Source organism: Leiobunum rupestre, chromosome 9 (assembly GCF_980474605.1).
Source record: "Leiobunum rupestre chromosome 9, qqLeiRupe1.1.hap1, whole genome shotgun sequence".
NCBI lineage: Eukaryota > Metazoa > Arthropoda > Arachnida > Opiliones > Sclerosomatidae > Leiobunum > Leiobunum rupestre.
Window position 1 is genome coordinate 37,639,181 of NC_143392.1, and position 18,423 is coordinate 37,657,603.

Genomic DNA, 18,423 nt, shown 5'->3' on the forward strand with positions numbered 1-18,423 from the left:
GTATGATATCCCCAGGGGAATGTGGCCTGGTCTTTGTTGATATTTAGCTTAAAGCGTGCTGTCAAAGTTGTCTTTCGGTTACAAAGATAAGTCACTTTCTTGAGTTACCCAGAAACAAGCTGTATTTACTGCAATGTCTTGCTCAGTTATGTTTTATGAACAGAAGTAAATTACTAAGTTATGCCGTATAAGATAAAAAAGAATCGTCGAGCTAAAAACTGACCAACAATAATTCAAGGTTTGAAGGAAATATTTAATGAAAACAATTACAAAATCTTAGCAGCATCAATTTACATGCTAAAAAGTAAAAAATTATCGTTTTTCTAAAGCCTTGAACTTCAATTCTGAAAATATTTCATAATGCAAAGAAAATATTAGCCACTGAGGATATATTTTCCTAGGTAGGTAAATTATTTACCAAGTTTCTTGGAATAGATATCCAACTTATAAGCAGCTTGTTCCAGCTTTGCAACACTGGCTTCGATTTGGTCAATTTGATCAAGATATGGTTTTAAGGTTTTATCTGAAAAAGTCAAATTAAACATCATTCTTATTTTAAAATAGATATAAAACTTACATTTTTCATTCAACTCTTTCAATGATCTTCCAATGTTAATAGATATTTGCTTCATATCAGAGTATTTGGTGATTGTAACTCTGTTCATATCTTCGAGTAACTTGTAGTCATCAACTGATGCTAAATGCATTGATATTAAGTTTTAGGCCGCTGCCAAAAATCTTGTGACAAGCTCTGACAATAGCAAAGGCCCTACCTGAAAGTTCTTCTTTCAGATATTCAGACGTCTTATCGAACATTTTAACTGCTAAATCATTTAAATTTGGCTCTGGTTGCTCCTCAGCCAATTCACCAACTTCCATCTTGAATATTCTTACTGATTTTAATTAAAATAAATACTGGTTATGTACCGCCAATGTTAAAAACTCGTTCTTTCTTTCAATCATCAATTAAATTAATAGCAGACAACCAAAACCAAAACTGCGGTATACTGCCATCTATTGAAGAGGAAAGAAAATAGCAAATTGCAGCTGGTCTACGTGCAAAATTTAAAGGTCGGAATGGTCTTTCGGAAAACGGTAGATTGTGTATGACCGGGCGTTTATCAAAATTCCGTTTGCGTACTTGTAATTTTTTTCTTTATCTGTCGTTTGTTCGTTTAAAAGCAGTTGGATTTCGTCTTAATAAAACCACAAATTATATGGTACGTATGCTTGGAAGTTTTCTCTCATTGCTCCGTCAAACGTGATTTTTAAAGTACGGTTGGTTGTCTCCGCTATTCCCGGGATGGGGACGGCTTAATCTCATACGCGACCGTCGTAGTTTCAGTTGATTTAATACTGGTAAAGTTCAAATATTAATTATCAAAAGAAGTATTAAAAAATTAACCAACTATTTGATTAGTTATTTTGGGTACTATCCCAGTAATTTAAATAAGGCAATAATTAATCATAACTATAGTTTAAAGTAATATGGGAGTTATGCTCTAATGTGATTTACTCAAATATTTTATATTGAATTATATTATTTTCTAGACTCTTTCAAAAATGGAAATGAAGGGTTCCGCAAATGAAAATTATCAACTGAAGTTAAAGGAAAAAAGAGAACATATTGAAGATGCCATCCAAAACGTGTCCAAACTCAGAAAGGATTTGGAGGAGAATTGCAGAAATGTATGCTTCTTTATTTCTATTGCTTTTATAGTGGAGTCTTATTTATAACCGTGGAATGCAGTATTGCAGTTCACTCATCCAATGACCCAAATTTTGGTAAACTTAATTTAGTATTCTATGTTTTGGAAACAACTAGTCACATTTATTCTTTGTTTATTGGGAAATGTTAAGATAATAATCTATTGTTCTTTATAAGTATCATCACTTCAACTCTTTATCTAACCAAAGGTTTTGAGAATTTGTACAATCATTTTGAGTATTGTTTTATTAGACTGGGATACTTCATCAGTTTTTATCAAATTCCTCCTTCAGGAAATGGTAAAATTAAGGGGAATTGATATAACCATTAACGAGTCCTCGTAGAAACTATTCTTTATCAAACCCTTACCCTTGAAACTGGCCACTACTTAGTGATACCACAATTCTTAACTTAAAATTATTTTTTAAGGTGAAAATGGAAGTTCAGAAAAGCATTGCTCTTAAAATTGAACATTTGCATCAACGTGAAATGCAGCTGTTACGCCAAGTTGATGCCTTAATTGGCCATCAGAGTGCCCTTCTTCAAATGCGTCTTTCTCATTTGTATCAGGCACTGGGAAGTTTCAAAGCATGGGCTGAGCTTGGCACTAAAGTCTCCAAATTACCTACACTCAATGAAGAGTAGGTTTAATATACGTTTGAAATATCTTTTTAATTTGACCCAAGCAGTTCAACTGACAATTTGCTTAAATCATAGAGATCTTGAATGCGTCTCTCCTTGTTTGATTCATTACCAAGCTGATGAAACTTTATCATTAGCCATTCAAACTTTTGGCTCTTTGGAGGCTAAAGGAACCCCAGCTAAAGTTTTCATTTTACCAGATGAAGAGGGGTATGGTGATGGTGACCATCACGTTCTTCACAAGACCCTCCAAGAAGATAATGAAACAAAGGTACCGCTCCTGGAATCCATTTTTTTTTCTTATACTAATATTCCTTTCTTCTTCTTGCCATTACAGATAACATTTCCAAAACTTTATGGGAAACTTGAAGATTGGCTTCCCAAAGAAACAACTATTGAGGATTTAGAATACAACAGTTCTGACAGTTCCATTTCTGATGTATCTGAATCTATAGAGATGCTTTCCCATCATGATCTTCTCGAAAACCAAGAATGGCTGCTTCCAAACAACAACAGTGTAAGTATCGGCAGGGTTATTAAAATTTTGGGAGGTTGGATTACGAAAATAAACACTCTTCCTACTAATCCCCAACCCTTGGGGAAAGAAGGGGATTTTGTTGATTGGTCATCAGAGCCCTCTATTGCTTACTAATAAAGCCTTAAAAAATCAAGTAAACAATTAAAGAAATTATGAAAATACTTTAATAAAATATATTTACTTTTATAACTTATTTTGAGTTATGACTACCTTTGGTCAGTGCAATTAACCTAGATGGCGCTCTCGTGCAATAATGATTAAAGAGGGGGAATTTTGTGGAAGCCTGTGTTTTTTTTATGGGTGTCATCTGAAAGCTTCTATGATCCAACCTCTTCAAGTTGAATGACCTTGATATTAGTAAAGCCTGATATTTAAAAGACTAAAATAGTTTTTTTAATACAGTCAAAGCTTTGTAACTGCCAAAACCTAGGAAATATAGAGATAGAAAACCTAGATTCATTGTCTTGCGTTCCAAACCCAGCCAGCATTGCCAAGAAAAAGGCTGATGATGTGTTTCTCATGGTACCACCGATTGATTCCATTTGCAAAGCTAACGGGACTGAAAAATGTTGTTCGTACGAATCATGCATATGCGGGAACAGCTGTTTGATTAGCAATCTGAAAAAACGCCTTATTGAAATGGAGATTGTAGATAACCCCTTGCAACAAGATTGCATAAACACAGCCATTAAGAAGAGCTTATCGAGGCAGTGGCTAAGTAGCCTAGAAGAAGAGGCGTTTGTAGATCAAAAATGGATATCCGATATCAAAAGCAAGACGTCAAATGAAGATTGGTTATCAAAACAGATTGTGAATGCAAAAGAATCAACCAAGAAGCATTATATTATCTTCCCAAATACTTTAATCAATGGAGATTCATCTTCTTGGCTGAAGGAAGTAGGCGAAGGAAATAATTTGGAGAAGGTTGACAAATCCAAAGAAAAGAGTGCCAACTATTCTAATAACAAATTGGAAGATTCCTGGTTATTTGATAATAAAAGGAAAAGTAACGATGATCTTTCCGGTCCTAGAAGTTACTCAATCAAGGCATCCTTTGACAGATATTTGAAGTCTTTTGATAACGAATCTTGGTTGTTCAATAACGCAAATGCATGCGTCAAAGACCTTTCAGGCTAATTTTCAAAATAATGGTAAAAAAAAATAGCTTCAATTTGACTGTTTAAGAGTTTGGTTTTTGGTCATTTAATATCCCTAAGGAACTGAACAGTTTATTTTACTGAGTGACCAATATATAGCTAAATACTTTAATTAAACCATATTCATTGTAGGTTTGCTTAATATATAGTATTTTATACGTAAAACCATTTTTGTTTCTGGCCAGAAAAATAAATTTATGTTCATTGTATTTCGTACAAATTTAACAAAGGCAACTTAATTATATATTATAAATAATTTTATGTACAAAACTAAGGTTTTACAATAGCATTCCTTAAAGTAATACTTAATAAATTGGACTTTTCAAATAAATGTATACGTATGTAAAATGTTCATTATGTTAGGAAGATCTTTCATTCCTACATTATTTTCTTTGCAAACTGATTGTGGAAAAGCAGAGGAAAAGTTAAGGCCTTTTTTAGTAGACTACGTACGCCTCTTGTAAACAAAAATATGCATAGCAAATCAGTAGATAGGTTTCCTCAAATCTACAACATGTACGGTAGAATTATCATCAATTTTAACATGCATCGAACTCTGAAATAGAAAAGTTCAATTTAATTTAAACGCTAGAATGCTATTAAAATAAATTAATTTGTACATCGTATAACGGTGGGTCCTTGGGATGTGGATGAAACCCTGGTTCTCTACAATTTGCTATGTATTTAACGCCATAGCCGTGAGTAAGTGAAAATATACCTGTCCTGTAATTTATAATATTTATATATTTGTAGGAAGAGTTTTATTATTTCAGCCTACTCTTGATATTTTGGGGCACACACAATAGCTATTGCTTCAGGCATCATAAGCTGATAAGAACAATGCGTGTGCAAATCCACACTTGACATGAATGCTGTTTGAGATGGGTGAGTCTATATATAAAGATATTTAATGAGATTTTAATGGTTAACAATGGCATCTGAATAATTACATGAATCCATCCTAAAGTAATAAGATCATTCTGATCTTGATAGGCAAATAATTCTTCTTCATTATCAGTGGAGCAAGAATCTGATGTACCAGTTTGTTTCGGTATCAACAAATGGGTCACTCGAAATTTATTTTGCGCCTAAAACCATATGATTAGACCAATATATCAAAAGTTAAATGTTATTTCATATAATTACAAGTTTTCCGGCTAAAATTCCACAAGTTTCAATGTTCATTAAGGTATTACTCTGAGCCAATATCAAGAAACTGGACATGACATTTTGGGGGACTGAAACTTCTCTGAGAGTCTTTGATTCATCCGGGAATTGACTGGGACTCATCAGAGAATTTGGTTTTGATGAGCGATCAACTGATGGTAGAGGTAAGGTCAACCTACAGTAAAATAAATGTTGGTTATATTTTATCAGTAAACATAGGTACGAATTAAAATTTACATTTCTGACTCTTTAATGTTTATGGGTTTTGTAATTCTCGGAGGCACAATCGGTTCTTTAGAGTTGGAAACATCTTCTTGATCCATTACCAAATTACTGGGATATAACTCTTCGGAGGAAATATGAATATCACCAAGTTTATCACTTATATAATTTTCTTCCTGATCAATTGCTTTGGGAATTGTATTCCACAATTCCTTTTGGACGTTTTCAACTTCTTCCAAGAGGGGTTTATCTGTTTGAAATGGCTGACTTTCATTTTTCTTTGATTCTTTCAATCTTGCCTACATCATAGACATGATTATTGAAAGGGAATGCCATAAATTTGCGTATTGTAATACCTGCTCTATTAGCTGTTGTGCCAGCCACAGTTTATACTCTTCTTCATATAGACTTAAAAGTCGTTTTTTTAATTTCTCTGCAATAGGAAAAACTTCCATAACTCTTTGGTTCGTTGCCTTTTTCTCCGATGGCAAAGTGTTTTTAAATTCAGGATGGTTTGGTAACTTTTCTAAAAACAAACTAAAAGAAAAACAAGTGTTAATCGATAGAAAGATATAAAATTTAAGGATTTTTTTTACGTAATAAACTTGTGGTATAATATGAAGGCATTTTCAAGTTGTTTTTCCTCCATGTAGACTTTAGCCATCCTAACCATTTCAACACCAGAACGATAATAGCGTTTTGGAGGTATAGTAACATCAATCTCGACTGCTTTTCCAACTTCAGTCAGATAATTGAGTCGTTCTTTAGGTTCTAAGGATGCTTGAGTTGAGTTGTCAAAGAATTTTTCGTGAGGCATTGTGTATACTGTTAAATGTTAAACAGGTTGTCCTGCTGTTAAATAACTAATTTCATCAACTCAAAAGCCAATTATTAAGACCAAGGCTTCAGCTAATATGAAGTCATCTCATGATCTCGCAGTTCTCACTACTCCATGTTAATACACGTTATACTAATTTTAATACTCTTTTGTTTTAAAGTGTAAAACGAACGCTTAAATCAGCTATATTTGTAAAGAACCAATATTCTATCTTGCTTTTCTACGAACTTCTTTCGTGGATAGGGAAAGCTGTCTAGCTACAATGAAAAAGTAGAAACATTTTTTGTCTGCTAATATTTTAACCAATCACAACACTAAACCATTGAATTGGGAATAATACTGCTAGAATTACAATTACGATTTCAGTTGCCATGGTTACGCGGGACCTGTTCTGATAAGATCGTACGAAATTCATCTTTATAATTAGGTGGTAGCGCCATCTATATTTTGTAAAGTTATATGGCTAAAAATAAATAATTATTAGCTAACTTACCGTAACTTGAGTTAAAAAGGATCGTGTTGACAGAATAAAATTATTTGTAAACAACTTCAAAGGTTTCTTTGTTACGAGTAATCATACATTTCAATTTCGCATCAGATTCGCGAAAAAATTCAATCGCAATATAGTTGCCACCACTAGAGACAGATGCCGCCACGGTAGAACGATAAAGTTGATAAAGTCTCCTTATTGAACGAAATTGGTCCCGCGCCAGCAGTGGCGCCAGCCAGATTTAGTTGTTCCTCTATTTATTCCCAACTCAATGCACTAAACACGTCAATCGTAGATTTTTGATTGATAGATTCTAGTAGGCGGAAATTAACATGTGATCATAAGTACAGTACCCATCAAAAGATTCTGGTCGTTTTCTCTTGGCAGCCATTTGTTTCTATTTTAGGTAGAGAGCCGAATGAGGGCTTCTATGAGAGAATACCCTCACGAAAATAATATAGGTGAAAATTAATGCCCTACCACAATTAGGACGCGAGCAAAACCGGAAATAGCTAAACCCCTCCAAAATGACGTCATGAGAAAATACATAAAATACGCTTGTTCGAAGCGTCATTGGTCATAATATTCGGAAACATAATCTGGTTTCATTTTTCAAATCGAATTAGTGGTCGTAAAGTTATTGAAGAAATTGACGGCTTTTAAAATTCATTTTGCGCGTTAAAATACCTCTGCATGTTATGGTAAAAAAAGCACGCAAAGAAGGCTGTGTGCCCAAGACATGTAGCTGTAGTGTCGCGCGCTAAAACGTCATTTCAAAATCTGTCTTATAGTGATGACCGAAAACATGAAAATTAACCCTAATTTAATTTTTAAGTGAAACAAAGCAAGCGTTAAAATAATATCGCTCGAGACCATGATATTTTTTGCTTCACCCAAATAGCGATATTATTTTAAATACTACTTTCACGATTGCTTTGTTTCACTTAAAAATTAAGTTAGGGTTAATTTTCATGTTTTCCGTCATCACTATTTCTTCAATAACTTTACAACCACTAATCAGATTTGAAAAATGAAACCAGATTTGGTTTCCGAATATTATGACGCATCTGAATAATAATGAGTGAGGCGTTTTAGAACGTATGTCTACGGGCGAGTAAATCGAAGAGATAAAATCACGCCAGACTATAGACTAAATATAATGTTGCTAGTATTTTTCCAACTAGTAGGTTATGTAGTCTATAGTGTGACTAGGTCTCGCTAGAAATTTTAATAGACGCGAAGGTACAGCTGACACACTTTTGGGTCTTATGCCACTTTTGCTATTATTGTATGTGCATTTAAAACCAATGTAGAGCTTCAAGATGGTCAAATATCTAAAGGCACTATTTAATTTGAGGACTCTGCCGATAGCGATAATGATTAAAATGTTTTTTGTACTTAAATAATTGTATTTGAATAATTCAAAACATAAATATGAATTTAATTTAAATTTCGATTTTATGAGGCAATATTAAGACCAATACTACTGTTTCCTAAACATTAAACCTGGAATTTATAAGTTATAAAAGAAACGTCGCATAATTCGACAAGTATATTAATACTGTTTAAGTTTACTTTTTTTAAGCTGGTTACCTCGATTTATTTACAAAGTCCATTTTAGTTTCACATCGAATATATATTCGAAGTGACACTATTGCTATGGACGGAATGTCGTTAAGTGTTGTATGTTTGTTTGTCGTCGGCGTAGTGGAAAGCGACGACATGGTAGATGGAGCTACACATCGAGCAGTTAGTTTGGCGGGAAGTTTGAATTATGGCAGCTAGTTTGAATTAGACAATTTCTTTCCTTTACTGTATTTCCTTCGAATACAGTAATTACGGTCACTGGACGGCCCCTACAACTCTTTAAAATTTTTGCATAACCTTTTGACAACACCCTGTATAATACGCATTTTTCGAAAATTCAGCTTTCGCGTACGATAATATACAATAATTTTGATTTCAAAAGTTTAAAGTCAGTATTTCACACAAAATGTAATAGTATTATACCTACTCCCCGCATTCGAGCGCCTGCTGTTCCCTATTCAAAGGTTATCCTGGGCTAAAACTGAAACTAAAACCATTTTTCTATTAGTGTTGAGAAAACTAGACAATTGTAACTTTGAATTCAGTCGAAGAAATATAGAAAAAGAACGTTTTTGTTCGCATGGACACGGGGAAAAGATTAAGATGGGGAGGACCATTGAAAATATAGCGAAGGACTAAATTTTTGCAAGTCATGACGATATTAAGTGCAGGGTAGTAAGACAGTAAAAACACGGATGGAACGCAGCCAATACGTTCAAATATTAATTTCAGGACGTGCAATCTGCTAGCAGAAGTCTGGAATAGCCTTATAATGGGCTACGCTAAGCTTGACGCCAAAGGTTTAAGATTTATCTCCATAGGGGGCTGTTCACAAATTACGTAACGCAGAAAAACCACTTTTTGGACTCCCCCCTCCCCCTCGTAACAAAGAGTAACAAATGGAAAGCCCCCTCTTCTTAAATTACGTAACAAATATCGAACCCCCCTTAAATTATTATAGTACGTAACAACTAATATGCTGGTAATAAAGTACAATAAGATCCGGTACTAAATTTTATTGTTTGTAATTATCATTGGAAATTACAACTGTATTTTTACGCAACACTTTATACCCATGGGTATGAAATTCTTTTAAACGTGAGTAAACCAATGAAAATACAAATGTTTTTAATAATTGTGACTGTTTCTGAAAATGGAGAAAATTTTATTTTACGATATTAAAAATAAGATGTGTTACGTAACATTTCAGTTAACCCTCCCTCCCCCCCACGTAACATTTCGTAACGCTTGCCAAAACCCCCCTCCCCCCCTACCACGTTACGTAATTTAAGAACAGCCCCTAAATGCACATTTCAGTTTTAAGTATTGTAAATAATTCATGAAAATTTAATATTTGCCGTTATTTACCGCACAATTTACCACCTGTTAAATAGCATTTCGAAAACCGGCCGTTTAGCAAACGCTGAGAAACGCGCAAGTACGTACATTAAGTGTCATATCCATAACAAACTAAACCAAATTCAAATATGGCGCCACTAGCCTTTTGACCGTTAGGGGGCGCCACCTTCAAAATGAAGAAAGTAAACCAGTTCCCGGTCGTAGCTCGTAGCTGGGGATTCTCGTTCCCGCCTCGGGCCCTCGGCCTGGAGACGTAGCTCCAAAACTCATGCTATGTAATCACTTCTTTTATGTGTAAAGATTATTCCATTAAACGTTATTATAATTAACCAAAGTTTATTCAATCAACATACACAACCGAACTCAACGTTTAGTCAAGGGTGAGTCATTTGAGGATTACTGAACGGAGCCGAGGTCCACGCCTTTGTAGGGGCGCAGAGCCCTGAAACCCGAAACTGCGTAGGTCAAAGTGACGAGGAGCCCAAAGAAACCAAGCTCCGCTACGGAGTGCTGTCGTCTGATACGATTTTGAAAACTTGTAACGTCACAGCTGTAGTGTTAATAGTGGCCGCCATGACTGACAGTTACCATTTTTTATCAATAGGCAAATTACAATGGTGACGTCGCAGGGTTTCAGACGACAACACTCTACTGACCTTTCGTGAAAAATAATAAAATATATTTACGGTCGGTGTAACTAATTTTGACATTATCATCCTTTTGAACGGTGAGATGTATAGAAATTTTACGTCCCGTAACCAAAAGTACTTTAGCTGTCCTTATTGGATAGCAGTACTGAAATAGAGAAAAGGCAAAAAAACAAAACTAATCTAATAGTTGATGATGATCAATTGATTATTCACTTTGGTCGAAGTGAAGTATCCAGAAAATGTCTATCCAATGATAACAAATCATATCACCAAAATAGAATCTTAATATAGAAGCTTTTATTAAAAATTATTTTCCTAACTCGGAATTGATACATGCTTTAAAATATAACACCGTTTTGTTCCAAACTGTGGAATTAAAATACAGCTCTGAGCGTCTTACTTATGCAACAGTAAATAATTATACTATTATTAAAAGTTTAGATATACTCTTAAATAAAATCTTTCGCGAAACGAAAGAAAAAATCGCAACTAGATCCATGACCCAAGAGTTCCGAGACGAACTGGTCGGGTGACGGTTGCATCCTCAACACACGGGTCAAATTGTAGATGAAAGTCCCGCTTAGACATTCGCGGAACTTGGGTTTTGGCAACGGGTTTCCCAGAAGTTGGTTCAAGTTGAAGGCGTTACGGCAACAAACTTGGTATTCGTTGTAGCGATGTCCGACTGGAAAACGCCGTTGGTGCGTCGAACTGCATTCGAATATTTGGATAATCGCACATCCGCTCGAATCAAATCTTTCGACAATCCGGATTGATTTGTCATTGAAAGAATCGTTTCGTCAAGCAATGGACGTATCAGCCCAAGTAGAATCAACGAACAAAGCGAGGCGTTTATGAACTCTTCACTAATTGGTAGAGTCGTGTTCTTTTTGAAAAAATGAAGAACCGCGATAGGCAACTGCAAAGTCGATGGGAATACATCAAGATCCATATCCGGACATTCCAAACTCTCCATCCAGTATTGACGCCTTCTCATTATATCCATATTGGGAAGTTCGATTAAAGATGGTACAATCATTTGGTCGCACGTCACTTCAATTCGGTTAGAAACGAGTTGCCAATTTCTATGATCATCCTCTTGCACGTCATAGCTTTCGAATCCGTCCACGTTTAACACAATCTTGTAGATGGCCAATCTAATTTTTGCCGCGCAAGTGTGACAACTTGGAGATGTCGGTTCACCGATTATAGGATAATTTCTTACTCGGCGGTTGCAGATTGCGCTTAACAAGTTCGGGTCCAAATCTGACAAACTCATTTTTTTTAAAAACCACAAGGGAGGGATATTCCCACCTTTGGATTTAACCTTCTTGTTTAACGTACGTGATACCAAAATGTTCGGATTAAGCAAATACCCCACTAGGGCCGAACTGTGTTTTAAGTAATTTCCCTTCACTTCTTCGATCATTTCAAGTACTTCTTTGCGGTAACCAACTTTGACGCTGACTAGCACTAGATTCAAAACTTCGTGGTAAGTTTGAGTTTCTATCCAAGACAATAGACCCACTATTTTCGTATGCCCAAAGTTTCTGGGGTTATAAATAATTCTTTTATTTTGATAATTATCTACACTTATCGTCTCGAAAAATTCTTCTAACACTTCGGGTGGAATGTAATCGCTGCCCAACAACGCCACGCACATCGGTATAAGGTCTTTGCTTAAACCAGGAAAATGTTCCAACAAGTGTGTCAGGAAATAGAGCTTGCATCGCATGAAAGATTGCGGGTTACCTTCCAGGTCAATAGTGTGGGTTATATCACCTAAGGAACTGATTCTGACAAAGCCTCCGTGAAGTTCGAAGAAGTAAAATTCGCTGTCGTCGCTTAGTATGGGGCATTGGAAGTAGTTCGCAATGACTACGATCTCTTCGTCCGCCTCGAATTCCGCCTGCAGGACAGAGATGCCTTCTTCTTTAAGAACTTCGATAAACACCAACTCGGCGAGGCGAGGTAAAATCAACTTTTGGTTTGCATCGTGTACCCCTGTCCGAGAGATTTCATGGGCTGCTCGGATACGTTCCGTCATGCGCTTTATCAGCAGTGCATTCTTTCGATTGGTGGGATCTTCTCCACCATCGAGTATGACGATTGGAATAATGTTGCATTTGCGCAGATTCAAGAAAAACATCCTTACCAACTTGGAGAATCTGTGGAAGGCAAGAAAGAGTTTTATAAACTAAAAGATTAAGTTGACAGTTTTTATATAGGCTCATTTATTTAACGATATTCGTTCATTTTGAAAACGCAACTAATTTCTAGTAAAAGCATGACTGTATTCGTTTCTACCATGAATGCCGAATTATATTTTACTCTTTGTACCATCTGGGAGGTAGGGTGGGCGCTGCAAAATCTACGTTGACCCATGAGTTTTTCTCAGTACAAAATCAGTTGATAAGAAAAGTAAAAACATGTTGGCTGTTAATATGTTTAAATATTTTCGTTCAATTGAAAAGATGCGTATTACACGTTTACGTAAATAAGTTCGAGCATCAAAACAATTTTTGAGCGGTAGAGCGTGAACATCGTCATAATAACAAAGCTCAGGCTCCTATCCGCGCGATTATGGACCTACTACCTAATTTCGTGCTAGAATAAATAATAATCAGCTAGGCTAGCTAATATCCAAAGCACTACACTAGGCCCAACACAGCTAGCGACCTTTATATTAATAATAATAATAATCAGCTAGGCTAATACCCAAGGCACCACCTTAGGCCTAAGTCATCAAGCGACTTTTGAAGCCTTTAATTGACGGCTTTTAAAATTCATTTTGCACGTGAAAATACCTCTACATGTTATGGTCAAAAAAGCACGCAAAGAAGGCTGTGTGCCCAAGACATGTACCTGTAGTGTCGCGCGCTAAAACGTCATTTCAAAATCCGTCAATTCAGGTGGCCGGGTTACAATGCGTAGGAGGGTGGTGGCAAGTCCTGCATCATTTACATGCCACGCCAGCCAACAGCTCCCTACACTCACTATTATCGTTATGTCTACAAGTTTTTATGGATATAGGAAACCGAAGAACTCGGGGATAAACTTTTCAAACCAGTGGGGAGATAACTTGCAAATTCTACGTGGAAGAACTGTTCCGAGTTTTCACTCTGTGTCACAATTTGGGGTCGAACACGGCTCCTCCTGTTGCGAGGCGAAAGTGCTAACCATATTATGCCACTCCACTACACTATAAGAAAACTTATAATGGTGAGAAATACCTGAATGAATGGGCCAGTAGAAGGTCTTAATAGGCCATCCTCTCGCAGCCAATGATCGAAAATTTTCTTAGCTAGTTTAAAAATATTCAGACAGTCATTTAAACCGGGGTTTGAACGCAAAATCGGCTTCCAATATTTTTCCCTCTGAGCGACATCCATTTCACTCTAGTCTGTAGAATTCGCGAGTGCGGAGCTATTTATAACTTTGAATTGCCCCTCTATAACCCAATAACAACGAGGCTGGTGGTTCGAAAGTGTAAGAGGTTATCTTTATAATCGGTCAAATACAATGCAAGTGCGCTTTAACGGCGTGCGTTAAAGCGCACTTGCATTGTATTTGACCGATTATAAAGATAACCTCTTACACCAATTTAACAAGTCGGCCCAATTAAGTAACAACATATTTAATTTACCATCACCAAAGATAATATAACTACGTACCCTAGATTCGAAATCACGGCGTTTCTCGATAGCGCGTTTTCTCGTGAGGCTTTTACCGAGTTCGCGCCGGAAGTCGGAAAAATCGGGCTCCATAGCAGGGTGAGAAATAAGGAATTTCAATAGATAACCCAAGATTATATTACTCACCTTTAGTTTTCTTTCGTTTAGAAACATTTTTAGAGCTACAGACATGATCCATTATTGTTTTAAAACAATATAACGCAAAAACATCTGGTATCTTGAAAACCGCGAGTCAAAAACCACGGTGCAATTTTCACTAAAACTTTTTAACTAGATGTCGGTAGCCCTGCCAGCAGCGGCTCTATGGAGGCAGTTTTTTCCGACTTCCGCCGGGAACTCAGTAAGAGCCTGCGTTTACCTTCAAGGAGCTTGATTTCGAATCTAGGGTACGTAGTTATATTATCTTTGCTATCACTACATATAATAATTTTTTTTCTTTTTTTAGCGTAGATGGAACAATACAGTCCAATAACCGCTATGCGACTATAATCAGGGGTGAGATATGCGTAAAGGCCACGTTAACGGGGGATACTTGGGGATAGGAACGGGACAACCGTGGCGGAAGCATGACCATCACGCGTTGGGGGATTAATGGTTGTCCTCACATGGCCGTCCACATTATCTACCTCCAAGACGCAACGGATTACAGGAGTGAGCCAATACTCCTGGCCATAGCTACAACTATTTATTTCTTAAATTTGAAAATCAATTTTCCATGCTGTAATTGGCTATCTAGATGGCGTCCCAAAAATTGTCGAGATTTCGTCATCGATCACGAGGAAAAATCGCAGTGTTTCCCCCCAGGGAAACCGATTGAGTTTTTACCCCATCTAGCGGATAAAATCGTTACTACATATTCACCTATAAACAAAAATAGGGTTCGCAACGAATGTTTCGTCGACTGAAAAGACCCGAAACATATACGAGTAATACTATAAACGTTCAACGATACCAAAATATCATTAAAATCATTTACTCGAATGTCATATTCCCAGAAAGATTCGGGTTTCAAATTTTTGCCGTAAGATTTCCGTCTCACGGCTAACAACCCACTTGCAAAGTATCCATGTTATTCAGCTCATTTTGTTAGAGTACATGTATTTTGAAAGGGTGCATCCAGTAACGAAAATCGCTCGCGAATCAGCACTTGCTTGATTTCTGTTTAATTAATTTCTGTTGCAACGTTCGGCCGGGGGCACGCGGCAGTCGGGGATAAATTTATGGAAAAAAGTATTATAAGCAACTTCCATTTTCCAAGATAGCCGCCAAAAATATCAGATTATTGTATACCTAAAAGATATGACTATTAAATCGTATTAACAGTTTGAATTGTTTTTATCGCCTTCGGTTTTTCCGAGATAATCTTCCTTGGCGAAACGTTTCGAAAAAACATTCACGGCACTCGGCAGTGAACGATAATAGCGATTATCTGCCTTCTAAATATACTATTGGAAAATAATATAATATAATTAATACTTTTACTATAATATTCTATTAGTATTGAATAAAATTACTTAACACATAAATCAACAAAATAATTTGAATGAAATGTAATTTATGTTATATATTAATATTATAAAATATAAAATAATTATTTAAAAATAAAATTTTAAAATATAATAATACTTATGAATGTTTCGTATTCCGTTCAAGAGATAGCGATCTAGACCTTAAATCGAGATGTAGCTTAAAATGGGGCTGGGTATCGGTATAATTAACAGGTCACAAATCTGTTTTTGGACGTAGCCAGAAATTTGCAGCCTTGAGACCTTAATTCCGGAGGTCAAAATATTGGTACTGTCAGAGCTCCGAGACTTGTATCAACCAAATATTTAAGCTAGACTTTTCTTATAGGAATCAGACTGAGACTAGTACACACAATTTGTATTAGGCCTCAAAGGGGCGTGAAATAGGCCCAAATTCACACTGCGCTTCGGGGCCTTAACTTCCCTTAAGTGGTATAGACGCGCCTTTTGTAGATACGATAGAAACTGAATTTACATGTCGGTTACGATGAATTTCAATATATTTTTCATCAAGAAGCAGTGTACTGAAATTTAAAAGTCGAGAGAATCTACTTTCGTAAGAGTTCCATTTTTTTGTCTAATCGGAAAAAGCCCGTTTGAAGTTTTAAAATCTATATGGCGCTTTTTAACCTATGCACGGAGCCAAAAGATCAAAATTGTGCAAAGCTTACTTATCATAATCGCCTCCATGCAAGATGTCCAAATCGCTCTTGAAATATAACCGATTTAGTAGGTTTTGTCCGTCGATTACAAGGCGAGTGTTTCGTAGTTTATGATGAGGGGACATTTCCTCATTTTTATCTATAAGCGAACTCAAACTGCGAATTCCCATTTTCACTAAAATAGGACTAACTTTAAAAGGTTTAGATCGCGGCCAAACTAAAAGAATAACATTCGATAGTACTCGCAACTCTCGTATATCAATGATAATCACTCTTGTTATCGCTTCCAGTAATACCTACATAGGTAAATTACCCACGATAAAAACCAAACTAAAACTAAAAAATAGCATACTGACTTGATTTAAGGTCTAGAGCGCCATAAATTGAAAGGCCATGATATTTATACAGAAAATCAGAATATAACAAAAAAGTTTAGATAACAATCATCTTACTCTTAAAAAATCCATTACAAGTAATAAAAACGTGTAGTTGCGAACATCCCGGTGTTCTTAAAATCTCATTTTAATTATTCAGATTACATTATTTCATTGGTAGTAAGCATAATTTATTGATGGGTCGCTGCAGCACACGGACAGTGGTCTTGATGGTGACCACTCTTACACAACCGTCTGCGCCAGGATGTATCTCCGGTATTCTGCCCAGCTTCCATTTGGCCGGAGGAAGATCTTTCTTCTTAAGTAGGACAAGATCGTTGACATGTAAGCTTCGTTTGGCTGAAAGCCATTTAGGGCGTTGTTGTAATCGGGTGAGGTATTCATTGTTCCATCTACGCCAAAAGTGCTGAAGGAGTTGTTGTCCCAACTGCCATCGTGTGAGATGGTTTGTTTAGGTAGTCGTTAGGTCAGGTTCTGGAATTGCAGTCAAGGCGTCACCAATCAGGAAATGTCCGGGTGTTAAAGCCACAAGGCTATCGGGATCAGTTGATAATGCTGACAAGGGTCTACAATTCAGGCACGCTTCGACTTGGCATAGTAAGGTATTCATCTCTTCGAACGTCAAAGCAGTCAGTCCCACGATTCGCCTTAGATGAGACCTGCAAAGGTTGCCGCGCTGGGTGGATTAAAATGCCAGCGAATACCTTCATTCGATGTCAACCGTGAAATTGCACTGCGACTACTCCGTGTTGTCGTGAACTTTAGAAAAACCTTAAGTTATCGATTTGCACCGTGGAAGTTGGACCCACAGTCGCTATAAATGTCGGAGCTCTATCCTCTTCGACCTGTGAATCGTCTCAAGGCAGCTAGGAAGGCATCTGCAGTCATGTCGCTGACAATTTCAAAGTGAATCGCTCGGGTTACAAAACAAACGAAGAGAGCTACGTACGCCTTGAAAGTCCTCTGTCCACGAATTTTCAGGACCTTAAGGGGAAATGGTCCGGCGTAGTCCACACCGCTTCGTAAGAACGCTCTAGCTGGGTTGACTCGTGCTGCTGGTAAATCTGCCATTTTTTGCTGGAGGGTGGTCGCTTTCTGACGGACTCATGGCACGCAACGTCGAATATGAAATCTGACCGCATCTCGAATGCCGAAAACCCAGAAGCGTCGCTGAATGACTGATATAAGCAGCTGCGATCCGGCATGTAAATGGCTTAAATGTTCACGGACAAGTATCAGATCTGTTAATTTGTTTCTTCGTGGTAAGATCATCGGATGGAGTCGATCGGTATTCATTTTTGCCTTTTCGAATCCGATCTCCAACTTGAAGTAATTAATCTGGATCAAGAAATGCATTTAATGACAGTAATTTACTTTTTGACGGAATTGGTGAAGATGTCTTTAGACATTTCTTCACTGAAATTTTGTTGTTGAACAGTCTTTACTCAATATTTGAATGCGGAGTCGATTTCGGTTGCAGATAACGGACCAGTTGTCCTGTTAGGTTTGGACGATCGAGTGTTTTTCAGGAATCGATGGATGTACGCCGTAGCTCGAAGTAACACGGACAATGATGAGTAATTATCAAGTAAGGACGCATCTACCTTACCCAGCGTAGAAAGTGCAGGAATAGGTCGAGCATCGAGTAGGCACACTTCAGTTTCGTCTGTAATGACTTGATGGTGGTATTCCGTAGCCTGATTCAGCCAAGACGGCCCATTCCACCATAATGAATAATTATGGAGTTCAACGGCGGACATACCCCTAGAGGCGCAATCAGCTGGGTT

The 18,423-nt window shown here is 36.9% G+C and overlaps 3 protein-coding genes and 1 pseudogene across 6 annotated transcripts; 1 reads left to right on the plus strand and 3 right to left on the minus strand.

Annotated features, from left to right (window-relative positions):
- Positions 1-244: 244 nt before the first annotated feature.
- Positions 245-995, minus strand: Blos2 (biogenesis of lysosome-related organelles complex 1 subunit 2). Its single transcript, XM_090159026.1, has 4 exons — positions 774-995; positions 578-697; positions 419-523; positions 245-344 (listed from the first exon to the last, which is right to left on the minus strand). The coding sequence occupies exons 1-4, from the start codon at positions 877-879 to the stop codon at positions 313-315; spliced, it is 363 nt and encodes a 120-aa protein (XP_090015152.1). The 5' UTR covers positions 880-995; the 3' UTR covers positions 245-312.
- Positions 996-1,040: 45 nt separating this feature from the next.
- Positions 1,041-4,376, plus strand: LOC149927366 (nuclear receptor coactivator 4-like). Of its 3 annotated transcripts, none has more exons than XM_090159022.1 (6): positions 1,041-1,220; positions 1,552-1,689; positions 2,138-2,349; positions 2,426-2,621; positions 2,688-2,867; positions 3,291-4,376. In XM_090159022.1, exons 1-6 carry the CDS (start codon positions 1,107-1,109, stop codon positions 4,023-4,025), a joined length of 1,575 nt encoding a protein of 524 aa, XP_090015148.1. In that variant the 5' UTR covers positions 1,041-1,106; the 3' UTR covers positions 4,026-4,376. The 3 variants fall into 3 exon arrangements, with proteins under 3 accessions (XP_090015148.1, XP_090015149.1, XP_090015150.1); XM_090159023.1 differs by lacking the exon at positions 1,041-1,220 and adding an exon at positions 1,228-1,359; XM_090159024.1 differs by lacking the exon at positions 1,041-1,220 and adding an exon at positions 1,372-1,483.
- LOC149927367 (STAM-binding protein-like) lies at positions 4,224-6,504 on the minus strand. The gene is made up of 8 exons (XM_090159025.1): positions 6,031-6,504; positions 5,791-5,971; positions 5,450-5,733; positions 5,192-5,387; positions 4,996-5,133; positions 4,824-4,936; positions 4,666-4,768; positions 4,224-4,601 (listed from the first exon to the last, which is right to left on the minus strand). The coding sequence occupies exons 1-8, from the start codon at positions 6,249-6,251 to the stop codon at positions 4,530-4,532; spliced, it is 1,308 nt and encodes a 435-aa protein (XP_090015151.1). The 5' UTR covers positions 6,252-6,504; the 3' UTR covers positions 4,224-4,529.
- A 4,191-nt stretch (positions 6,505-10,695) lies between these two features.
- On the minus strand, positions 10,696-16,411 carry LOC149927368 (single-strand DNA endonuclease ASTE1-like; annotated as a pseudogene). The gene is made up of 4 exons (XR_016473646.1): positions 16,251-16,411; positions 15,030-15,105; positions 14,033-14,136; positions 10,696-12,526 (listed from the first exon to the last, which is right to left on the minus strand). The product of XR_016473646.1 is annotated as a single-strand DNA endonuclease ASTE1-like (transcript).
- Positions 16,412-18,423: the final 2,012 nt, after the last annotated feature.